General features: G+C 35.6%; 3 protein-coding genes across 4 annotated transcripts in view; 2 read left to right on the top strand and 1 right to left on the bottom strand.

Moving 5' to 3' along the window:
* Positions 1-5567, bottom strand: part of LOC130995955 (D-aminoacyl-tRNA deacylase) — a 49987-nt gene extending 44420 nt beyond the window's left edge. Inside the window, exons 1-8 of one of the 2 annotated variants that reach the window (XM_057921482.1) lie at positions 5173-5555; positions 4721-4863; positions 4474-4537; positions 4252-4304; positions 3853-3908; positions 3485-3559; positions 2549-2737; positions 2379-2466 (exon numbers count right to left, since the gene is read on the bottom strand). In XM_057921482.1, the coding sequence (XP_057777465.1) occupies positions 2379-2466; positions 2549-2737; positions 3485-3559; positions 3853-3908; positions 4252-4304; positions 4474-4537; positions 4721-4863; positions 5173-5461 (957 nt within the window). In that variant the 5' untranslated portion in view covers positions 5462-5555. Of the gene's footprint in view, positions 1-2220; positions 2467-2548; positions 2738-3484; positions 3560-3852; positions 3909-4251; positions 4305-4473; positions 4538-4720; positions 4864-5172 lie in introns of those variants that run through there. The other variant, XM_057921481.1, reaches the window with a different exon arrangement.
* A 5532-nt stretch (positions 5568-11099) lies between these two features.
* On the top strand, positions 11100-14017 carry LOC130995971 (uncharacterized). Its single transcript, XM_057921498.1, has 7 exons — positions 11100-11233; positions 11366-11487; positions 12364-12443; positions 12787-12928; positions 13007-13156; positions 13310-13511; positions 13631-14017. Exons 1-7 carry the CDS (start codon positions 11167-11169, stop codon positions 13726-13728), a joined length of 861 nt encoding a protein of 286 aa, XP_057777481.1. The 5' UTR covers positions 11100-11166; the 3' UTR covers positions 13729-14017.
* Positions 14018-14609: 592 nt separating this feature from the next.
* LOC130995959 (cytosolic sulfotransferase 12-like) lies at positions 14610-16091 on the top strand. The gene has a single exon (XM_057921487.1). The coding sequence runs from the start codon at positions 14851-14853 to the stop codon at positions 15859-15861; it is 1011 nt and encodes a 336-aa protein (XP_057777470.1). The 5' UTR covers positions 14610-14850; the 3' UTR covers positions 15862-16091.
* The last annotated feature ends 10051 nt before the right edge of the window (positions 16092-26142 follow it).

Below are 26142 nucleotides of genomic sequence, written 5' to 3'. Positions count from 1 at the left end.
ACATAAAATATATGAAATTAAAGTTCTTATCGTGATCTTTAATTTGATATGCATATTAAATATTTTATAATTAATCGAATTTCACAATTTTGAAAAGAAATTAAAACAACAAATCAGAAGTTAAAGAAATGGAAAATAAAAAGAACAATATAGTTAAAATATAAACCTTCAATTTTATTATAATTATAAAATTATCACTTAATTTTGAAATTGATTTCCAATTAGAAACTGGTTTTTTAATATAGTATAGATTGCCTAGTTTCAAGATAAGATCATAAGGTCTTAAGTGAAATTGCCTAGTTTCAAGATAAATTGCTACAACTTCTTGTTTTGGTGTTTCCAACAATATTTTGCGAAAAAAAATGACAAAAGTATAAAAACGATATTTTTTTTATTAATTGCACTCTGAAAATCTGAATATAGTATTGGTACTCATTTATAACTTTGTATATAACTATGACTTTCAAAATTAAATTGACAACTTTGAGGTGTTTATTATAAGATCAAGATGTATTCCAATTTGCTCTATTACCATTCCCAACAAATGAAATAAGTCAACCTAGCAAAGAGATAAGTAACGAAATGATGCAATTTTGGATTAGTATTGAAACTATATTTATGATATGATGAAATATGGAATAGTATCTCCAACATTAGGGGTGTTGGCTTATTATGAGAATTTTTGGTACAGTTTGTGCACGGAATGATAGTCCGCACAGAAAGGAGGAGCCCCCAACGGCCCTCTTCACATGGCCCCCCACGTGTGCCACCTTGTACAAACACCCGAATACCCCTCATGCAATTTCTCTCTATTTCGTCTTTATATTTTTATTTTTGACTACTTCATTTCATTAAACTTTTATGCAATTTTTCGTTTTTCCAAAGTTGTTTTGATTTATATGATTACAATAACTTTGATCATTTTTATAGTCATGAAATTAAATACAGGGACAGCCAGGGAAAACATTCTTTACGGAGGTGTTTCTAAAATTTCGAATTCGACCAGACAGTTCTCTTGTGATTCACTTTGATGATTGAGGCATTTGGATTGAAGTTGGTGTAAAATGATTTTGATTTAACGATTTCATAAATATAAATTATTAAAAGATGGGGGTGGGGTGGGGAATTTGAAGCCATGATTGAACTTATTAGTTTCTTAAACATACTCCCTCCGTCCATGATATCATTTTTACTTTTGACATTTTGGTTCGTATCACGATATCATTTCTACTTTCATGTATAACAGTATGATTTATCAACTCCACTCATAATAATAGTGGAATCCAATTTCATTCACAACAATACCCATTACTATTTACTATTTTCTTAAAACTCGTGTCATCCATAAAGTGGAAACGATATCGTGGATAGGGGAGTGTATAATTTAGGAAGATTATTGAGTGGGGTGAATATGTGAATCCAAAAATATTAAATATAAATAATACAGTAGCATAAATATGGCAATGCGAGTGGATTGAAAATTGGAGTCACATTGCGGTAGATTTGAGTAGATACATAAACATTGCTAAGTGCGTGCAATGTTAAAAGGAGTATTTGATGTTGTGTGAAGGAAGTAATATTCAGGTAGTGCGTACATTGTTAAAAGAAAATGGCATTTAATAAGTTGGTATTTGTCTATATTCAATTAATCATTAATGTTTGGCACATGCTTCACTGTACAACTATCCGTTGTACTTGTACATGATGAGGATATACCACTCAACGAACTAATGTCATCTCCATTTATTAGATACATAATACACATATTAATATACTTTTACTGATTAATATACGATAAATTCCTTTTGCATCGACTTCCATATATCGACTAATACATTATTATTATTAAAATAATGTATAATTATGAAGATTGATACACTTATAATAGTCTACCTAGTTAAGTGTTTAGTAATTTTTATGTATACATATATGAATTTTATACATTTCATTACAAATGCATAATTTTAATTAAAAGAATTTGTCAAATCTGGACGCTTCAATGGTTAGCAGTTAGCACCACCTTTAATCATTTTATTACAAGTTAATCGTTTTGGACATTCAAAAAAGTGTTACCGTGAAAAGCACTAGTTTTGATTTAAAGTCCAAAAGTTTGTGCGTCTTCCTCTCTATTTCTTTTGTTTTAAATAAGCCAAAAATGCCAACAAATTCTTTTCATTTGGTATGCAATAATGCATGTAACAAAAAATGTGATCTCTGCAGTTTAAGAATGAATGATTTAGTTTAAAAGGTTCATAAAAACATGATATTTGAGAATCTAATGCAAAATTTAGATTTCAGACATCATACTGAAATCATTACATCCTATAAAAAATATAGGATTTGGACATGAATATCATAAGATACCAAATTGGCCTTAATCAGCAGAAATCTGCCTGCTTACCTATCTTTATATTCTGCTTGCCTAGGAAATCTATGATGGCAGTCTTCTGCCAACCCTTGAAACTCCTGCACGAATACGAAAGGGCAACGCAGTTTCAGAATCTGGAAAAAAAATTATGCGGAAAAATAGTTGTCTCGACGAACTTACTTGTGATCAAGATGAGCCAAGATTTCCCCGCCTGGGAAGGCTGCTTTTGTAGCATCGAAAGCAACTTGGATTGATTGTTTCCACGTCCCTCCAATGCTTTCAGCACTTATACTCGATTTTGTCTGCCCGGGATCTTCCATTGGAAGAGAATATCCAGATATGAGGTGGCCAACCCAAGTTCCCTCTTTTCTGCAGTATTTTTTTTCCGGACGAGAGTGATTTAAAAGATCGCTCAATGCATTGTAGACACTATATCACATCAATGCGTCTACTTAATTGCACTTTTCCACAGAGGAAGATACATTGGAGGGATAAGAAAAGGTGGAAATTCATCATGAAAAAATGAGGGATAAGAAAAGGTGGAGAAAATTATCACACCATTTTTTTATCTCATGTTCTCTAGGCAGGAAAATATGGAAAAATATCATCACACCACTATTCCATGATAATATTATCATAAATTGGAGTGAAAAGGAGGAAAAAGGGGCTGCCCCATCCTGCCCGAGGAAAATTATCCATCATACAGAACATGTGAAAAGAGTGGAAAGATTGTGAATATATATAATTTCCATCCTTTTCCATCAAAGAGTGGAGTAATATTGCAATGAGCAGCACAAATGAAAGTGTGATGTCGTTCATTTATTGTTTCAAGAACGCAACTGTATGTGAGGGATGTATAGTGTCCTCAATAGGCTAAATCATCTCAACTTAAAAAAGAACACATACATGCTCTAAAAAAAAGAACACATACATTGTGTTGGACCAACCAAAATGCTTTACATAAAACAAATACTGATAGAATGAGATGGTATGTGACGAATAACCAGGATTCTATGTAACACAAGCACATACTATAGATTCTTTATTTGTGTAATAATAAAAGAAAGGTTTCAAAAGCACGAACACTCGACATAATAGTTGAGGCAATCGACTTACTGAATTATGTCCATATGACGGGGTACATAATGTCCTCCTCCAAGACCAAGCAGCACTCTCTTCTTTTCAGTTGTACTGGTATTAACACAACCAAAATGTATCAAGAAAAATAATGTGGAAAAATGAATGTATGTAGAACTCAAGACTCGATTCCATGTATATAAGAGAAAACAACTTATATACAGCACATACTAAATATGTAGGCACCAATTTTTGGCAATAACAAATTATATCATGAAAGCAATCCAAAAGCCCTAGTGTATAGTTCTCTGAGAGAGCTAATATGTTTTCAAGAAAATTAACTATGAATAGAACTATAAAAAAATAATGAAAAATAATTAGGACTAACTTCATGAGTTGGAAAAAACCTGCGCCAAACTCCGACAGCATCACTTGCTCCAAGACCAAGTCCCTCCCATACCAACTTCAACAATAAAAGAAAAATATCATCACAACTTATAAGTTGGAAGCACGTATATAATACTAGATGCTCTCATATATCATCACAGAAAATACTACATAAGACATAGTTAGTAATCATTCGGCGTTCATTCTCTGTTTATTTAATGACAAGTATGCTAAACAACTACAATAATTGTATTATATAACTTATATTTACATATGGAACACCCACTCACCCCTATACAAAAGTTTCATGACATTTCAATCCAAAACATTCTTCTAGCTGCAGCTGATTTCAGTAAAGCGCACTTTCAGAAACTAATTCAAGAATTTCACTATATAGACTGGCATCAGCTTGTACTCACTTGAGCAATAACTTGAGCAGCATCCTCTCTTCCCCAGTATTCTTCTGTGCTACCTAAAATGAAAGTACAGCAAAACAATTACGGAAAACCCATAATGAATTACAATTCACACAGTCCCGTTTAATGACAAATAGAAAACATTAGATGCAAGAATTGAAACTGCAACCAACCTATAATCAAGTTTAATTGCTTTTGATAATGTATTAAAAAGTTCATAATTACCTATCTCAATGAACATAGCTGGTTTAGATGTTACAGGTCCATGATGAGTAGCTTCCAATGTTATCTGTATCCAACATAAAGAAAATGATACTAATTGATTAACAATCTCAACCTTCTACACAACACAGTTGTTAAATTTGAATTTTCACAAGAAGTCCAAGCTTAAAATCAAGAACTGAAACTCTATTCGGAACAAAGAGGAGCTGCACTAAGTCAAAATTGTAATGTTCTGGATTTAAATTTTAACCTCAAATTCAGGTACTAAGTTGTGGGATTCAGCAAGCTTCTTCAAAAGCATCAGCCATGGCCCTATACGCGGACAAGGCGGTGCAGCCCATCCCGCCCTTCCCCCTTGCGGTAGAACATCTCCCTCCTTCAAATGTGGTACTCCTGCAACCAATGTAGTACAAACTAGATTAGCTCAACCTCATATTTCTAGCATCAGAAAAAAAATTAAAAGAAAAAAACTTCATCTGATGCTTGGAATTCTAATTCAAAGGCACAAAGTTTCAATGAACTCAACATATGACATGAATAATGTTTGAAATGAAATGAAGCAATCAAGATCTCAAACAATGAGTATGCATACATAAACAGACTTCACCTTTGATCTTCACAAGCATTTAAAAGTAAATACAATTATTGTCTATTGATGATCAAATACATAAAGACACGTGTCATAATGCGATTATACGATACCTATAGGGTGGATGGTGAGGGCAGGGCGGGTGGAGACGGCGGCGTGGCGGGAAAGAAAGAGGAGCTCCGCCACAGTCTCACCGGTGGCGGCCTCCCACCTCAAGTCGAGGTCGTCTTCTTCAATTATGAATTTGTCCTGCTGCAATAGACGAACGACGTCGCCGTTCTTGAAGCTCCTGATCCCGCCGTCGAGGGTGGGGCCCGGCAGCCAGCCGGGCATGGAGAGAAGGGCTTTGGCCGGGTTGATCGACGCCGGATCAGCGGTGGTCGCCACCACTAAAGTCGCCATTTTGCGGAGGGCGGAGAGAGGTGGCGTGGAGTGGAAGTGGCTTCCGCTATATAACTTGGTGAAAATGTTTTTGCCGACGGCTCTTGTTTCACCTTTCATACTTCCGAATATTCTTCGACTGTTATCACAATTATAATTATAAATTGGGTTAATTACGCGAAAAATCATGAACTTTGGTCGGATTTTCAAAATTTCCATCAACTTTTTTTTTTTATCAAAAATTTCTTGAATTTAAAATGATGAATAATTTTTCCATAATTTTCAAAAATCCCAAAATTGAATACTGATATGGCATTTTTAAGTGACCTGAAATATGACATAGTATCGCCGGACGGGAACCAAAACGACGTCGTTTAGTTGGGAGTAAAACGACGTCGTTTTACCTTAAATTCCAGCCCCCCGTTTTTCTCCTCTCTGAACTCCGACGAGGAGCCGCCCACCGAAAATTAGTTAGGGATTTACTAAACAAACTATTAAACTAGAAAAGAGAGAAGAAAAAAAAAGAAAAGAAAAGAAAAGAAAAAAAGAAGAGAATGGATGACAGCAGCAGCCGCGAGCCACCGCGGTGGAGGCGCGACTAGCGGCGGCGAAGGCCGGCGCTGCCCGCGTCACGGCGGTCCGCGGCGGCTGCCAACAACAGAGAGAGAGGGGGATCGAGCGAGGGATAGAGAGAGATAGGGGAAAGAGAGAGAGAGAGATGAACGAGGGGAGGGAGGCAGAGTGAGATAATGATGCAGCCCGAACAGAGCTACTGATGCAGCCCGAACAGAGCTACGCTCGCGCCAGAGCAGAGATGAGTTCCGCGCCAGAGCAGCGAAATCAAGCTCGCCAGCGGGACGGAGCTCGCCAGCGGAATCAAACAGGGCAGAGGAATCGAAGCGCCAGAGGAATCGAAGCGCCAGAGGAATCCTCCCGCCAGAGGAATCCTCCCGCTAGAGGAATCCTTCCACCAGAGGAATCCTCCCGCCAGAGGAATCCCGGCTTTCCAGAGCAGAGGAGCGGACGTGCAGAGCAGAGCGTACGGAGCTGGTTTTCTCACTAGGGTTTATTTTAGCTTGTTGAGCAAGTTTATTAGTTTCCTTGTTTTTACGATTATGTCCTTTAAATTAGGGTTTTATTTTGCCTATATATATGGCGGCTGTATGGAACAAAAGAAAAAAAACTTGGATGATATATGATATCTTTAAACGATGTGAACAAAAAAGATCTAGAGAACGGTGAAATGAGATGGTTATAGACTTACAAGTAAATACATAGCATTTTAGTTATAGAAATTTAAAGATACTGAAGAAAAAAGATGTTCAATGGTTGTAAGCAATTTTTTCTGAATATATTGATAGATCTACAACAAAAAAATAGCATATAACCAAAAAAAAATCGCAGAGGAATTTTGAAATTGCAGAGTATTGCATGTGAGTTCCACGTAAGTAATCAGATTTTTGAGTGTATTAGACATATGATTTAGTTATGCTTCACAACTCATCTAAAGCTATAAATCAAGAGAACAAGAACAAAACGAGAGAAGCATGTGAGTTCTACATAGTGATAAAAAAAATTTAGCCTATTAAGTATAAGAATCACTTATGTTTCATAACTCATCTAAAGCTATAAGCTATAAATTGAAAGACCGAGATAAATCGAAGGAAAGAGAAGCATAAGCGAAAGAATAAGAATGAATAAAAAGAGAGAAATGTGAGGTTAAAGAATGGGAAGCATTAAACAACATCATATGGGCCTTAAAGTAGCTAGTTTGATGGACTTTTTTTATAAATGAAACTAATGGGCGTTAAAAGATGAAAGTTGAAGAAAGCAAGTTCTTAGCATGGTTTGAGGTAAATAAGAAATATTTTGAAGCAAAAAAACTTATATATGCAGAATTTTGAACACGATTTTTTTGGCATGGAGATAAAAATAAAAATGCATGGGAGCCAAAAAAAGAAAGGTATTCGATTGGAAGAATTTTTTATTTGCCTCATAGGAGTGGAGAAATGTATTATTTGAAATGTTTACTCAACATAGTATGTGGGCCTACATGTTATGAAGATATAAGAACTGTTAATGAAATTGTATATGGTATTTTTAAGGGAGCTTGTTATGCAATGAGATTGTGAATGATGACAGAGAATACAATGATGGTATGATTGAGGCAAGTTGTTGGGCATCTGAAAAAATCTTTAAGAAAGTTGTTTGCCACATTATTGTCGTCAGATTCGTTAGGATGCGTAAGAGATGTTTGGAACATATGTTGGACATACTTATCAAATGAAATCTTATACAATCGAAGAGCTTTGTTGCATCATCCACGTGAAATTAATTATAAATTTTTATGTTATAAATGTACATATTTATCATTTAAAAATTTAAATTAGATTATATAAATTTATTTATTTTATTTGCAGAAATATATTTAGCTGAAGATTGATCAAATCAAGTGTTATATACTTGTGGAAATTAAAAAATTATTGAGTAGTTTTGGTAAGTTCAAAGTTCTTTGAATTTGCTCAAAATAATTTGATCAATGATGAATTATGATATGATCGAAAAGTATTATGAAATGAACGTATAGTTTTGGTTAATAGGCTTATAGATGAATAACATTGTGTTTATGACACTATTATGAATGCGATAGAATCAAATTCTGGAGGAATGCTTTTCATATATGGATATAGGGGTACATGAAAAAATTTCATATGGAACACGTTATCTGCAACTCATATATCTAAAGGGAAAATTATTTTAAATGTTGCTTCAAGTGGTATTGCATCCTTGCTATTGCCTGGTGGAAAGACAACTCATTAACGATTCAAAATTCACATTATTAATGAGGATTCCACGTGCAACATTCATCAAGGATCTCCACTTGCAAAATTGATTGTTAGATTTATGCTTATAATTTGGGATGAGGCACCGATGATGCACACATTTTACTTTGAAGCACTGGATCAAAATCTACGAGATATAATGCGGTTTGTCAATTTGTGAAGTGCATCTACTCCTTTTGGAGGCAAGACAATGGTCTTTGGAGGTGATTTCAGACAGATATTGCATGTTATTTCAAAACAAAGTATATAAGATATTATTTTTGCAACAATAAATTCTTCATATATTTGGAGATATTGTAAGATTTTACGATTACAAAAAATATGAGGCTTCAAAACATGAGTTCCAGTGCTGAAGCTATGGAGTTAAAAGAGTTCTCTAAATTGATTGTGAGTATAGGCGATGGAACAATTGGAAGTGCAAATGATGGTTATGTCAGCATTGATATTCCGACATATTTGTTAATAAAATGGTCAGGAGATCCAATCGAACACATTGTTAATACCATTTATCCATCATATTTTGCTGATAATGTAGATACAAGAAAAAACAATTAATACTTGCTCATACTCTTTATATTGTTGAATCTATAAATCAATATATGATTTTTTTGAACAAGACTGAAGGACAGTTATATAGAAGCTCATATTCAACTTCTAGATCAGATTCAGTCACTGATTTGGTGCAACAGGTTCATACTCCAGAATTCTTGAACAATATCAAATGTTCAGGGATACTAAATCATGAATTATATTTGAAGGTGAAAACTTGATTATATTGTTAAGAAACATCGACCATGCAAGATTGTGCAATGACACACGACTGATGATAACAAGACTTGGTCATTATATTTTGGAAGTGCGAATTCTTATAAGAGATAACTAGTGTATTACCCGTCGAAATTCGACGGGTACATATTTTCTTGTAATTTATATATTTTATGTTATTCTTATGATAATTATATAAACTCATTTGGTCATCTATTCCGCATGCTCGCCATTAAACTAATTAAAGCTATTATTAGATTATAACTTGTCAGGTCGTTGTCCCCTAATTATAGAGCTGGATTCTGTCCTCATCATCCCGCTCTGTCTAGTAGCTCTGTATTTCCTTCCTTGGGGCAGACTTCTACTCTTTGGCTCCGCTCTGCTAAGTAGCTCCGCCTTCTGGCGAATTGTCTCTGGCGTGTGGCTCCACGCTCTGGCTCCAATAGCTTAGCTCTGACTCTGGATCTGGCGATTTGGCTCTGGCTCTGACTCTAACGACTTAGCTCTGACTTTGGATCTGGCGACTTGGCTCTGGCTCTAACTTTAATGACTTAGCTCTGGCAGCTCTGCTCTGGAAGCTCTACTCTGGAAGTTCTGCTCTGGAAGCTCTGCTCTGGAAGCTTTGCTCTGGCATCTCTGCTCTGGTTAGCTCTGGCTCTGGCATCTCTGCTCTGGCAACTTGACTCTGGCCCTCTGCTCTGGTTAGCTCTGTCTCTGGAAGCTCTGCTCTGGCAGCTCTGTTCTGGAAGCTTTGCTCTGCCAACTCTGCTCTGGTAAGCTTTGCTCTGGACTTTTTCCTCTGCCTATTTCTCACAGCTTCTTTGCTCTCTGCTGCTCATCTTTGGTATTCCAAGCAAAGCCACGTGTCCTGATCTTAGGACCTTGCATATTTCACCCCTCATCATAGTTGATAAATCATATTGCTTCCATGCAACAATCACAACACACTTGATAGCAGATGCCAAAATTCTTTCCAAAATTTGTTCTTTCTAAAATAATAATCATTCTATATTTAAAATAGTGAAACACGTTATTAAATTAGGAAACTAATTTAATACTTACCATAGGTGTGTAGGAAGAATCACGACAGATCAGGAAATGGAGGTATCAAAACAGAGAAGTCGTCGGTGGGGTGGGGGTCGACGGCACGGTGGACGAACTCCAGGGCTCAGCGGTGACTTGGCGGCGGACGAACCACAAGCTCAACGGCGACTATTTCGCCGGAGTCTAGAAGAAGGAACAACAATGGGTTATAGGAAAAAGAAATCTTAGGGCTCTTGTATTAATTGCTTCGAATGGAGAATTCTCATGGGTTTAAGAAGTGGAAACAAAATCGAACTAATTAAGGAATGGAAGAGGGAGTCAGAGATGAGGCGGAGCAACGCCGCCCTTAGGACGGCAGCGACGCCTGAATTTAGAGGGAGAGAGAGGCGGACAGTTTAAGGGGGGAATTAGGGCTTGATTTGAGTGTGCAATCGACTTTAGAGAGAGAAAAGGATCGAGAGAAGAGAGAGACAGTGAAGGGGGAGACGACGCCGACCGGATTCAAGGACGGCGGCGATGGTGTGAGGAAGAGGGAAGCGTGACTTTTGTTTTAAAAGTGCGAATTCTTATAAGAGATAATGCAGTTCATACAAATTTGATTCCAAGAATGTCAGTATCAAGAGTACGAAGTCGAGAATGACTTAAAATTTTGCTTTCTGAAGATGGTAGAGATAGATACAACTACAAACGTTATATATATAGGGAAGTTTTCTAAAATGTGTAGTATTATGTGTATTTATTTGGTATTTTTTTTTTTTGATGAAATTACATTATAAATAATACAAACCACACACACCCCACCTAGTGGTTATTGTGGCCGAGAGTATTCGAACCTGTGACCTCTTGGACAACAGACAACCACCCCAACCACTAGGCCATCCCAAGGGGACTTATTTGGTATTTAATTATAATTTGATTTGATTGACTTACCAATAATATTTTATATTTATATTTATTTTACTTAAAATATTCAGATATATAAAGCACGGGTGGGTGTATTAGTTATTAATAATAATTTAATATTGAATAATAAAATTATTAGTTCCCTTCTTGAATTATCGAGTGAGAGGACAGATGTTGAATTCGTCGGCCGCGCGTAAGCTCTCTCTAATCGCGCCCAAGCCTCAACGCTTCGCATACTGTAAGTGACACGAATCTCTCTCTCTCTCTCTCTCTCTCTCTCTCTCGCACACAGAGCGCGGTCACGGGGTAGGGAAGTATATCTTATTTTGGAGACGCACAAACTAATTCATTGACGCATTTCATCGAACAGCTGCAGAAATTGTTGGTGCCGCCGCCAAGAAGCCCAGAACTATGACAACCAATGCGGCTGACTCTGACCAAAACTATATGAAGAACGCCTTTTCCAAATACGCTACTTACCTCAACAACCTGGTACTCTCCCTTTTTTCGTGATATTTTGTGAAATCAAGCAAAATCGCTCGTGCTTGAATTTCTTCCGTTGCGCAAACATGTTTAATGTTTTCTAGGTTTTCCTTATCTTATTTTAACTAATTAATTGGTGAACATTTGGTTAGTGACAGATGAGATTAAGCAAGTTTGCAAGATTCGTAATTTTGAATCTATAACATACTATTATGAGAGCGTTTACTTTGGAAGATTAGTCTAGATAGATAAAAATAGTACATGTCATTTCCTTGTTTGTTAAGATGGATTGAAACTTTGGAATATTTCAAATCCCTTGATAATTTATATAATTTGAACCTATTTTGCTTGATTCATATCTCATTGAAAAGTGGAATTGGAGATACCCTAGTATCGAGGATAAAAATACTTTAATTTATCAATCATGAAAAACAAAGGCCCCCATTGTGTAAATTTGATCATTTTCAAATATTTGAACTTTCAGAAATTTCTTTAGTTCGACAAGTTTCTTGAAAGGACTAGTGTTCTACTTTAGCCTTATTTAGATTTGATACAGCTTTGTGACGAGTTACTTGATTTCTTTAGTTATTGATATATTACAAATGCAAGAAAAATTTGGATGTTGGAACAATCATGTAAAGTTCTTGGTAAATTTGCAGATTTCTGTAGCATTAAGCGGTGTTTTTGTACGGCATGGATTAGTAGTTCCTTTGAGATATTTCTTGAATGTGTCTGCTATTAATAGAAGAAACGGCGATAAAATTCCAGTCCAACTTTCTTCAATTGATATTTTCTCACACTGTTGATGCATATGAATTTACATAAATGTATGATGCTCTTTATCACCTGATAAGATTCGTTACTGTTGATCCATATGCACCACAGAATGACAAGAGAGAAAGGGTGGTAAAAGCTAGCCGGGATATAACTATGAACAGTAAAAAAGTCATATTTCAAGTGCACAGGTAAAAAGATATTGTTGCTTGTGTTCAATTGTTTCATGAATGTTCATTCCTAATATTTGTTTCCTAGTTTATGTTCTGAAGCATTACTACTAGCATATCTTCAACTATGTATGCTCATTTCACATTGACTTTTACAAAGTTGATGGCAAAGGAATATCTAATTCTCTTTGTGCTTTTCAATAGCTATTGGCATATGAGGTTTATCACGAGCAATTGGTGCTCACCTGACTATTTATAATTCATGTTAACTTGTTTAATTAAACCCATACCCATGTTGTTTCTTGGTATTGTTTGAAACTACCTTGAAGAAGAGTTACTATTTGTTTAACCTTTGTAATCACAGAATCAGTAAGCACAACAAAGACGAAGTCTTACAAAAAGCAGAAAATGATCTAGCTGCTGTGATGGATCAGTATATAGCTCGTTTAGTAAAAGAACTTGGAGGAACAGATTTTTGGAAGTTAAGACGAGCCTATTCTCCCGGGGTAACCATTCTGCCATTTTAACTTCTGAAGGCTTCAAAATGTTTTGGAATCTTAATATTGATTTCCTTGCATTTCTAGGTTCAGGAATATGTTGAAGCTGCTACACTGTGTAACTTTTGCAAAACAGGTGCTCTTTTGAATCTTGATGAGATCAATGCTTCCTTGCGAACTCTAGGTGACCCATCTAATGAGCCTTTGCAGATTAATGTGCTCGACTATCTGTTGGGGGTAATTCTCTAATATTTTTGTGACACTCATACACACAAATAGTGGTGATCATCTGCTATGTTAGGCTCAAGTCTATTTATGTATTTGAAAGATGACTACATTGTCTTGTTCAATATCCGTCTCTAACACTAATTACCAAGGCATCATAATCAGCTTGCAGACTTAACTGGAGAGCTGATGAGGATGGCAATGGGTAGGATATCAGACGGTGAACTTGAGTTTGCTCAAAAGATTTGCAGATTTGTACGTGAAATCTATAGAGACCTGACACTTGTTGCTCCAAAGATGGACGACCCCTCGGATATGAAACAAAAGATGGATGTAATGCTCCAAAGCGTAATGAAAATAGAAAATGGTATGATGCCAATATTGTTTGTAGATATCTTGGTTTCTTCCCTTTCTGTATGCTCCAAATGAATGGGCCATTGTTTTAAATATTCCTCAAGATGGAATCTCAACTTGCTTATTGTGCAGCTTGCTTTAGTGTCCATGTGAGAGGGTCAGAGTACATTCCGTTCCTTGGATCTGAAGATACCAGCTTTTCGATGTTGGGAGCGCCTGAGATTGAGTGATATAGATGCTGAGAAGTGTCGAGTTACGTTCACTCATTTCACAAATACCATTTTGCATCTGCAGTATATGTTGGGAGAAAACCAGCAGGATTTTTGTTAACTAACTAGTGAGTATTCATACTTGGTAGATGTGCTAAGAGAGATTTTGGCAGTAGGTTATTTGAATATAAACCGTGGTGTAAATTTGCTCTGTTTGTCCTTGTGGTGTTGTTCTGATACACTCATAAAGATAATAACACTAGGAGAAAAAAATGGTGGCATTGTGGCCACCCTCGTCTCATTCATATCATTTCCAGAATTTCGATCGATTTTCTTGCTCATCTTTATTGCATCTTACGGAGGATAAATTGTTTGTCATTTTGGCAATTCTGTTGGGGATGTGACTTATTATTATACATTTGCATTATCGATCATGATTTCATTAATTTGATTTTCCTATACGTTTTCAAGGAACAAGAATTCCATTTTCAAGTGTAGTAGCATTATGAATAATACTAATAGTTGCGTTGCGTCACTATCGATTGGCATGGGGCAGGACCATGCACTTTATAATTTGCGTGGGTTCAAAAGGAAATAAAGTTTCCCCAGACCCAGAGCAGGACCATCAACCCACATGACTTTTGCATTACGTGCATGCTGTCAGAAGCTAACTATTTAACACGCCAATGTCACGTGCTCAACTATTACTCCAAAATTTTCTATTTTAGGAGTGTTGGGCCACGATAAATTAAAAATAAATAAAATTAAAAATCTCGACTTGGCATTTCAATTTTAGCTCTTGGGTGCAATCGATTGTACCGTACTGTACAAATTACAATTAATCAAGTTGCATTCTGACCCATACGCTGATCTGAACCCGCATTCTGATTTAAACTGTGTAAATGACACTGTTAGTAATTGATACAATTCGGTTATACAAATAACACTGCCTATAAATGACATTATAACATTTTAAAATGACATCGTGTATAACCGAATAGTGTCAGTTATAAGAAAGTATCATTTGAATAACCGAATATTGTCATTTATACGGTTGGAGTAAGGAGAATGAGGGTAATAATTCATTCCTAGTGGGGTAGCAACCCTCCACTGAGTCTCCCTATATGTGAAGGTGAATCCAGCATGCAAATTAAACCAAAAATGCCATCAGAAACGAGTCCAGCAACTCCAGAATATCTGCAGCAAGAAGAAAGCGTAGGTGAAGAAGTGAACGAGCTGATCAGCAGACTCCCGAAAGAAAAGGGGTGGCTGACCGCTCACCTCTACCAATATCAAGGCTTCTGGTATCCCGTCCGCCACCTCGCCGGCGTCCTCGCCTGCCAAAAGCACTTCCTCTCCGAAGACAACGACATCTTCCTGGTGTCCACCCCCAAATCCGGCACCACCTGGCTCAAGGCCATCGTCTTCGCCCTCGTCAACCGCTCCCGCTTCCCCACCAAGCCCCACCCCCTCACCGCCTCCAACCCCCACGACCTCGTCCCCTTCCTCGAGATCAACCACTATGTCGACGGCCGGATCCCCGACCTCTCCTCCTCCCCCTCGCCGCGCCTCTTCTCCACGCACCTCCCGCTCCTATCCCTGCCGGAATCCGTCGGGAGGAGCCATGCATGCAAGATCGTCTACCTCTGCCGGAACCCTAAGGACATTTTCGTCTCGCTCTGGCACTTCACCAACGGCCTCAAGCCGCTCCACTCTCCGCCCAACTCCATGGCCGATGTTGTAGACATGTTTCTACGCGGCGTGAGCTTGTTCGGGCCGTGTTGGGACCACGCGCTTCACTATTGGAATCTTTGCAAGGAGGATTCCGGCAGGGTGATGTTCGTGAGGTTCGAGGAGATGAAGGAGCGCCCCAAGGCTCAGCTGCGGCGCCTCTCCGAGTTCCTGGGATGCCCTTTCTCCGCCGCCGAGGAGGAGGCCGGCGCCGTCGAGGAGATATTGCGGCTCTGCAGTTTTGAGAACTTGAGCGACCTCGAGGTTAATCGGAGCGGGAGGCTGTCGTCCGGCGAGGAGAATAGGGTGTTCTTCCGCCGTGGAGTCGTCGGAGATTGGAGGAATTATTTGGATGACGAGACGGCCGCCAGGTTTGATCGGATTGCGGAGGAGAAGTTCCGGGGATCCGGATTGGTGCTATGATTCTTCTCCATTTTTTTTTTTAAATTATCAAGCTCGTGAGTGTGCAGTATGTGAATAGTCGGTCGAATTTGAATTTGAATTTCTATCGTGGATTTGGTGGTGCTTTTTTATATTAAAGATTGATTAGTATATCACGATACCCACGCGATATATGAGGTTTGAAAGTTTGTGTGTAATAGTATTTTTATTTGAAAGTTTGGAAGTTGTAATGGAATTAAGGTTTGTGTGTTTGTCAATTGCAAATAATGGTGTTTGTATTTGAGGAAAGAAAAGAAAAGGGGGGAAAAGGAAATTTCTTATTGTTTCAATTTTTGATGCAAAGTTGCGCAAAAGATTTAAAGCACCTTTTCTTATTTTCAACTGCACATCTTCTTGAAATCCGCATCTTAATATATTATCTTTTTTTTTTCCTAGAATTGCACATGGTCAGCCAACTATCAATCGAGAAAATGACGTGAACGCCAAAAAACGTAACATATACACGCCGAAAAAAAAAAATTACTTGATGTGGCAGCCATGTAGGAATTTTTTTTTTTTTTTGCTATTAAATTTGAATTTACACATTTTAATATTAAGGAATTAATTTCTCAAATCCCCAATTTTCCCCTAAATTCCCTAATTTTACAATTTCCTCCCACTTTAGAATTTCCCTAGCTAGCGTCTGGTTTCATTTTCGACCATATGCTATAGCCATTCCACCAAGACCAAGAGAGGCAGGCTCGACCGCATCTGGGTGTGGGTTCGACGGCTCACGACGAACCGGCAACCAAGCCTCCGGCGCATCTCGAACCAGGTACGGAGACGCACGCAACGAACCGGTGACCAAGGCTCCGGCGCATCTTGAACCAGGCAGGTAGACGCATGCGATGAACCAGCGACCAAGGCTCCGGTGCATCTCGAACCAGGCAGGGAGACACACGCGACGAACCGGCGACCAAGGCTCTGGTGCATCTCGAACCAGGCAAGGAGACGCACGCGACGAACCGGTGACCAAGGCTCCGACGCATCTCGAACTAGGTAGGGAGACGCACCCGACGAAGAGACGACCAAGGCTCCGGCGCATCTGGAAATTTGTGGTCTTGATTTCACCTGTTATCTAATCTGAACTAAACTGCTCATTTTCGGGCCAATTCCTTCTTCCCCCACTCTGCTTATTTTAAGACATGTGTAAAAATGAGTAAGCTTTCTACCAATTTTCATCTATAGTTGTGTTTTTGTTTAATTTATTATTTGTGATCTTATTGATATATAGTTGCTCCTTGCTCTTTGCAACCGGAAAAGGTCTAAAGATGAGTGCTTTCGCTTCATTAATGAATGGTTATGTGTTATTTATGCTAAATTTTTAGCGAACCAGAAACTGAAACAATTAATTGATTCATCGCGCATTTCAGTTGTCCAGGTGTTTTGAGCAAGCCTTCTGTTGCAGCCTCTGGACTCCAACAAGGACAAATTTAATTAAAAGAATTCTAACAATTGAATTGTGTAATTTGATGTGGACAAATTTAGAATTTAGGGAAATAAGTGGGTTTGGGCTAAAATATTAAAAATTAGAATTTAATAGAAAAAATAATAATAATAAACAAAAAATTTCTACATGGCTACCACATCAATTAAAATTTATTTTCCGGCGTGTATATGTGGCGTTTTCGGCGTCCACATCATTTTTCCAATTGGTGGTTGGCTAACCATGTGCAATTCTAGAAAAAAAGAAAAGAAAGGTGATGTATTAGGAGGCGGATTTCAAAGGTGATGTGCAATTTCATAAAATGGGAAATGTAATGTATTTAGAGGGCAATTACCCCATATTTTTGTCGGATTACTTTTCAGCTCTATTCAATAATTGGTTCAGACAAGGAAATAATAGAAAAAGAGTTTCAATATAATATCATCATTAGCGCATAAACTGATTGTATATCACCATTAACCGCTCGTTGAATTATGAAAATTTCCCATGAGCCGATTGCATCCATTGAGCAAATATGGATTTCAAAATTTACTTTTTGGGAGTACCAAAAGCAAGCATGACATCATTATGTGAGTTTTGTGCATTGTCTAATAGTCTAGATTCTCTACTTAATTTGTTTATAATGATGAATTTTCATTTTCGTTTAATTAACATTTATCAACGTATGAAATATGATGTGTGCATGTGTTCGTTTAGCTATAAAATGATTAATTAACATTGATAACCTTAGAAGACATCTACTACTTATCATGCTCCTAGCGCATCACATACACATATTATGTAGTTCATATTTTGGATTTATATACTACATTAAGAGGGTGGATCAACATGATCCACTTATATATATAGGGAAACAACAAAAATGTATGAATTTTATGTAGAACATGTATGAATTCGCTGCATAAAGATATAAATTGCGAAAAATAATTTTTTTGCTACCTATGAGATTCGAACTCGGGATCATGAATTCGTCCAACAAGGTGATGAATCAATCGTAGATCTTGATGATCTAAGGGCTAAAAATTGCTCCTATTTTATATGCTAAGATGTGTTTTTATTTTAGCCCACCCCTATCTATCTATCTATCTATCTATCTATCTATATATATATATATAGGGAGAGGTTCAAATAAGAACCACTAAATAAAATTAGAACAGAGAACCATTTTAAACCATTCGATCATCAAGATCTACGGTGGATGCATCATCTTGGTGGATGAATGCAGATCCTGGGTTCGAATCCTGAAGGGAGCAAAAAATTTATTATTTTCGGATGCATTAAATTTAATAGCGAATGCATTAATTTATATAGTAGATGCATTGATTTTAATGGTTCTTATGTTCTCACGATAAGTGTGGTTCTCACTATAACCGCACCATATATATATATATATATATATATATATATAGGGAGAGGTTCAAATAAGAACCACTAATAAAATAAGAACGGAGAACCATTTTAAGCCATTCGATCATCAAGATCTACGGTGGATGCATCATCTTGGTGGATGGATGCAGGTGCTGGGTTCGAATCCTGAAGGGAGCAAAAATATTATTTTTTTCGGATGCATTAAATTTAATAGCGGATGCATTAATTTGTATAGCAGATGCAGTAATTTTATTTGTTCTTATGTTCTCACTATACCCGCACCCTATATGTATATATGGTTAAGTTCAATGAAAAAGGCCTAAATGTAAGAGAGAAGAGAGAAGTAATCTCATCCGTTGATCTTATCTAATCTAACGGACATGATTTATTCACGCCATGTTCAACGGATTTTTTCGTTGAACATTCGTCAAATATTTGGGGGTTCTTGCGTTCGACCCCCCATATGTTCAACGGATTTTTTCGTTGAACATGGCGTGAATAAATCATGTCCGTTAGATTAGATAAGATCAACGGATGAGATTACTTCTCTCTTCTCTCTTACATTTAGGATATATATATATATAGGGTTGGGTTCCGGTGGATCCCTATGCTTATAATAGATCCGTAGATCCAAATCTAGACCACACATTTATGACATGTGGCGCATAAAGATGGTGACACGTGGCAAGGCATTTCAAGGCAAAATCTGGAGAGGGGTAAAATTGGAATGTAATTTTTGAAATTAAAAAAAAAAATTCACAAAATATGTATATTTTAGATGCATAAAGTTTCATACGAGAATGCATGAACTTTCATATAAAAATGCATAAAGTTTCATATAAAAATGCATAAGATTTCACCCCACCCCACCCCAGAACCCCACCCCCACCAACCCCCCACCCCCCCCCCCCAAATATTTTTTTTTTTATTTTTTTAAAAACTGATTTTCTGACCACTGACCCACCCCTACCCCCACCCCCAACCCCCACCCCCCCAATTTTTTTTTTTGAAAATCAATTTTTTTTTAAAAAAAATTGGGTGGGGGGGGTGGGGGTGGGCCAGCAATCAGAAAATCAGTTTTTGAAAAAAAAAATTTGGGGGTGGGTGGGGTGGGGGTGGGGCAGGGGTGGGGTGGGGTGGCGAAACTACCAGATTTATGAAAATGAAATGCATTTTTTGTATAATTTAATGCATTTTTATGTGAAAACTTTATGCATTTTTGTTTGATATTTATATGCATGTGAAACATGCCTATTTGTTTGGGGGGTGGTAATGGGAGGGTTGGGGGTTGTGTGGGCTGTATTGGGGTTGGTATTGGGTGGGGTAGTGAAAATACCAAAATGACAAATTAAATGCTTTTTCTGTCTCAAGTTATGCATTTATGTGAAACTTAGTTGAACTAATGTAAAATACTCCCTCCGTCCAAATCAACTACCCAATTGCTCTAAAATTTGTCACAATATTTACTCTCTTTTGACATTATACCCCCTTATTATCATTTACAATTGGACCCACCACACTCTACATTATTGTTCATCCTTTGTATTAAATGAGTAGTAATTTAATATATTTTTTTTGAAATTTATTCCAATTAATTTTTTTCTGAATTTTTAGTTTATTTATTTATTTTCGAATTTTCAGTTTATATTTATTTATTTATTTCCATTTTATTTATTTTCTGAATTTTCAGTTTTCTTATTTATTTATTTTCGAATTTTCAGTTTATTTATTTATTTCCCGTTTATTTATTTTCTGAATTTTCAGTTTATTTATTTATTTTCGAAGTGTAAGTTTATTTTTCTAAAAAAAATAATTTTCCAGATTTTAATTAATTAATTTAATTATTTTTGAATTTTAAGTTTATTTACTTTTTTAATTCCAGTTTATTTATTTTCTAAAAAAAATAATTTTCCAGATTTTAATTTATTTATTTATTTTCAAATTTTCAGTTTATTTATTTAATTCCAGTTTATTTATTTTCTGAATTTTTAGTTTATTTATTTATTTATTTTCGAATTTTCAGTTTATATTTATTTATTAAATTCCATTTTATTTATTTTCTGAATTTTCAGTTTATTTATTTATTTATTTTCGAATTTTCAGTATATTTATTTATTTCCAGTGTATTTATTTTCTGAATTTTCAGTTTATTTATTTATTTTCGATCTGTAAGTTTATTTATTTTCCAAAAAAAATAATTTTCTAGATTTTAATTAATTAATTTATTTATTTTTGAATTTTCAGTTTATTTTATTTATTTAATTCCAGTTTATTTATTTTCTAAAAAAATAATTTCCAGATTTTATTTTATTTATTTATTTTCGAATTTTCAGTTTATTTATTTGTTTAATTCCAGATTATTTATTTTTTATTTATTCATTTATTTATTTCCAGATTATTTATTTTTTATTTATTTTTGAATTTTAAGTTTATTTATTTATTTCCAGTTTATTTATTTTTGAATTTTAAGTTTTTTATTTATTTTATTTATTTCCAGTTTATTTATTTTCTGAATTTTCAGTTTATTTATTTATTTTTTGAACTTTAAGTTTATTTATTTTCTAAAAAAATTATTTTCCAGTTTTTAATTAATTTATTTATTTATTTTCGAATTTTCAGGTTATTTATTTATTAATTTTTAGTTTATTTATTTTCTGAATTTTCAATTTATTTATTTATTTATTTATTTTCGAATTTTCAGTTTATTTATTTTCCAGTTTTCAGTTTATTTAATTTAAGAGTAAAAAAAGAAAGAAAGAAATAGCTTATAAAAAAAAGAACACTTTAATAAGTCAAGGCATTAAAAGAATGCCAAATAGCTAATGAAAGATTAGTAAAAGTAATCCAAATATATTAACACTACCCTTTTAGTCTTTTACACCACTTTTACACCACCTTTTTCAGCTTTCTTAGTTTCCGTGCCGACCATCAAATGGGTAGTTGATTGGTGGACGGAGGGAGTATCTATTTTGAGAAAATCTAAAAAAAAATATATATTTTTTTAATTATTAAATCCGAAAATTACATTCCAATTTTACCATCTTGATGCGCCACATGTCATAAATGTGTGGTCAAGATTTGGATTTAGGGATCTATTATAAGCATTGGGATCTATATGATCCCATTCCTATATATATATATATATATATATATATATATAGGGAAGGGATCAATGAAGAATGCTAAATGTAGAAGGAAACAACGAAGGCTGAATAACTCAATACATTTACTGAATAAATCACGCGAGCGCATGAACGAAAAATGTGCGCGTTTATTCAGTAAAATAACTATTCGTGCGGTCGCGTGATTTATTCGATAAATTTATTGACTTATTCAGAACGAAATATAGTTACTTCTTCATAGATCTCAACCCTATATATATATATATATATATATATATATATAGGGAGAGGTTCAAGAAAGAACCATAAACAAAAAAAGAACGGAGAACCATTTTCAGCCATTCGATTAACAAGATCTACGGTGGATGTATCATCTTGTTGGATGAATGCAAATCCTGGGTTCGAATCCTGAAGGGAGCAATTTTTATTTTTTATTTTTTTGAGTGCATTGATTTTAACAGCGAATGCATTAAATTTTACAGTGAGTGCATTAGATTTGATGGTTCTCACGTTCTCACAAATAATGTAGTTCTCTTTAGAACCACACCCTATATATATATATATAGGGTGCGGTTATAGTGAGAACCACACTTATCGTGAGAACATAAGAACCATTAAAATCAATGCATCTACTATATAAATTAATGCATTCGCTATTAAATTTAATGCATCCGAAAATAATAAATTTTTTGCTCCCTTCAGGATTCGAACCCAGGATCTGCATTCATCCACCAAGATGATGCATCCACCGTAGATCTTGATGATCGAATGGCTTAAAATGGTTCTCTGTTCTAATTTTATTTAGTGGTTCTTATTTGAACTTCTCCCTATATATATATATATATATATATAGGAATGGGATCATATAGATCCCAATGCTTATAATAGATCCCTAGATCCAAATCTTGACCACACATTTATGACATGTGGCGCATCAAGATGGTGACACGTGGCAAGGATTCCAAGGCAAAATCTGGAGGGGTAAAATTGGAATGTAATTTTCGGATTTAATAATTAAAAAAAAATAGTATATTTTTTTTAGATTTTCTCAAAATAGATATATTTTAGATGCATATAGTTTCACACAAAGATGCATAAAGTTTTCACATGAAATGCATAACTTTGAACAGAAAAATGCATTTAATTTTTCCAGTTTTGGTATTTTCACCACCCCACCCCATACCACCCCCCAATCCAGCCCACACCACCCCCCAACCCTCCCCATTACCACCCCCCAAAAATATGCATGTTTCACATGCATATAAAATCAAACAAAAATGCATAAAGTTTTCACATAAAAGGCATTAAATTATACAAAAAATGCATTTCATTTTAATAAATCTGGTAGTTTCGCCCCCCCACCCCACCCCTGCCCCCCACCCCACCCACCCCCCCACCCCCACCCCCCAAAATTTTTTTTTTTTTTCAAAAACTGATTTTCTAATTGCTGGCCTACCCCCACCCCCACCCCCACCGACCCACCCCCCACCCCCCACCCCCCCCCCCCCCCCCCAAATGTTTTTTTTTAAAACTGATTTTCAAAAAAAAAAAATTTTTTTGGGGGGGGGGGTGGGGGTGGGGGTGGGTCAGTGGTCAGAAAATCAGTTTTTGAGAAAATAAAAAAAAATTTGGTGGGTGGGTGGGTGGGTAGGGGGGGTGGGGGTGGGTCAGTGGTCAGAAAATCAGTTTTTAAAAAAATAAAATTTTTTTTTTTTTTTGGGGGTGGGGGGTGGGTGGGGGGGTAGGGGGTGGGTGGGGGTGGGGTTCTGGGGTGGGGTGGGGTTCTGGGGTGTGGGGTTGGGGTGGGGTGAAATCTTATGCATATTTATATGAAACTTTATGCATTTTTATATGAAAGTTCATGCATTCTCGTATGAAACTTTATGCAACTAAAATATACATATTTTGAGAAAATATAATTTTTTTTTTTTTGAATTTCGAAAATTACATTCCAATTTTACCCCTCTCCAGATTTTGCCTTGAAATGCCTTGCCACGTGTCACCATCTTAATGCGCCACATGTCATAAATGTGTGGTCTAGATTTGGATCTACGGATCTATTATAAGCATAGGGATCCACCGGAACCCAACCCTATATATATATATATATATATATATATATATATATATAGCGAGAGGTTCAAATAAGAACCACTAATAAAATAAGAACTGAGAACCATTTTAAGCCATTCGATCATCAAGATCTACGGTGGATGCATCATCTTGGTGAATGGATGCAGGTGCTAGGTTCGAATCCTGAAGGGAGCAAAAAAATTATTTTTTTCGGATGCATTAAATTTAATAGCGGATGCATTAATTTGTATAGCAGATGCAGTAATTTTATTGGTTCTTATGTTCTCACGATAATTGTGGTTCTCACTATAACCGCACCCTATATAGCGAGAGGTTCAAATAAGAACCACTAATAAAATAAGAACTGAGAACCATTTTAAGCCATTCGATCATCAAGATCTACGGTGGATGCATCATCTTGGTGAATGGATGCAGGTGCTAGGTTCGAATCCTGAAGGGAGCAAAAAAATTATTTTTTTCGGATGCATTAAATTTAATAGCGGATGCATTAATTTGTATAGCAGATGCAGTAATTTTATTGGTTCTTATGTTCTCACGATAATTGTGGTTCTCACTATAACCGCACCCTATATAGCGAGAGGTTCAAATAAGAACCACTAATAAAATAAGAACTGAGAACCATTTTAAGCCATTCGATCATCAAGATCTACGGTGGATGCATCATCTTGGTGAATGGATGCAGGTGCTAGGTTCGAATCCTGAAGGGAGCAAAAAAATTATTTTTTTCGGATGCATTAAATTTAATAGCGGATGCATTAATTTGTATAGCAGATGCAGTAATTTTATTGGTTCTTATGTTCTCACGATAATTGTGGTTCTCACTATAACCGCACCCTATATATATATATATATATATATATATATATATGAAGAGGTTCTAATAAAAACCTCTGTTAAAATGAGAACTAAGAACCTAATCTTGACCTTTTAAATATTAGATCTAATGGTTAGGATTTAGTCAACAAAAGAAACTGTGCATCTATTATATTTTACTGTGCACTTAAAAAATATGCAATTTATGCAATTGAAACCAACAATGCAAAATACTCAAGCAAATCGAAATTGTGCATCTGTAGTTTAATCTCAGCCCTATATTTTATTTAAATCAATGGCTTTAAATTGGTTCCTAGTTTTCATCTTAAGAGGGGTTTTTATATTAACCCTACCCTATATATATATATATATATATATATATATATATATAGGGTTAGGTTCAATGAAAAAGGCCTAAATGTAAGAAAGAAGAGACAAGTAATCTCATCCGTTGATCTTATCTAATCTAACGGACATGATTTATTCACGCCATGTTCAACGGATTTTTTCGTTGAACATTCGTGAACATATACAATATTTTTGGGGGTTCTGGGTTTCGACCCCCCATATGTTCAACGAAAAAATCCGTTGAACATGGCGTGAAAAAATCATGTCCGTTAGATTAGATAAGATCAACGGATTAGATTACTTCTCTCTTCTTTCTTACATTTAGGCCTCCTTCATTGAACTTTAGCCTATATATATATATATATATATATATATATATATATATATATATATATATATATATTTGGGTAAATTGCCTATAAATCCATAACGTATGTTGGGACGGGATTTGGAAATTGCACCTATTTTTAAAATCGACCACACAATCCATATCGTTTCATTTTCTTGTCAAATTTGTTCGATGATTGATTTTTATCTACATGGACGTTGGAAATTGATAAGGAAGCGGCCAAAAATAGCACAGTGGCCGCCGGAAATCGATATTAACATCGATTCAGTGGTGGAAAATAATCAAATGAGCGAGCAAATGTAGGAATGAGTTGGACAATCCTACAATGCAAATCGCCCTACCAACACTCTAATGTGGTAACCTATACTCCCTCATTTTCAAAATTTACGATGTTTTAAGTTTTTGCACTAGAATTTAGAAAGATTAATTAACACCAAATTTTAAGAACTCATTCTCTTTTCTCACACCCTAAACTTAATGTTTCTCTTCATCGATACATGTTTCCATAAGCTTAAATGAATAATTAAGTGTCTATTCATTTTAAAAGAGTATTTTGAAAGGGGAAAAGATAAATAAATTTAATCATTATTTTAACGAGGAATTGGAAAGTGAAAAATTTAATGAGGAATAGAGAAAATTAATCATGGTTGAAGACAAAATCTTATATTGTTAAACAAAATAAAAATCTTAAAACATCTGATATTACAGAAAGAAGGGAGTAT

The sequence above is a fragment of the Salvia miltiorrhiza genome, chromosome 7, assembly GCF_028751815.1.
Source record: "Salvia miltiorrhiza cultivar Shanhuang (shh) chromosome 7, IMPLAD_Smil_shh, whole genome shotgun sequence".
NCBI lineage: Eukaryota > Viridiplantae > Streptophyta > Magnoliopsida > Lamiales > Lamiaceae > Salvia > Salvia miltiorrhiza.
This window is presented reverse-complemented; position numbering and strand designations above follow the sequence as displayed.

What these genes read in the sequence shown, in the direction of transcription:
- LOC130995971 (XM_057921498.1), top strand. Translation starts at nt 11,167, where the DNA reads ATGTTGAATTCGTCGGCCGCGCGTAAGCTCTCTCTAATCGCGCCCAAG. An exon ending in GTCATATTTCAAGTGCACAG is followed by an intron (nt 12,444 to 12,786) that starts GTAAAAAGATAT and finishes TTGTAATCACAG; the next exon opens with AATCAGTAAGCACAACAAAG. An exon ending in GACGAGCCTATTCTCCCGGG is followed by an intron (nt 12,929 to 13,006) that starts GTAACCATTCTG and finishes TTGCATTTCTAG; the next exon opens with GTTCAGGAATATGTTGAAGC.
- LOC130995959 (XM_057921487.1), top strand. Translation starts at nt 14,851, where the DNA reads ATGCAAATTAAACCAAAAATGCCATCAGAAACGAGTCCAGCAACTCCA.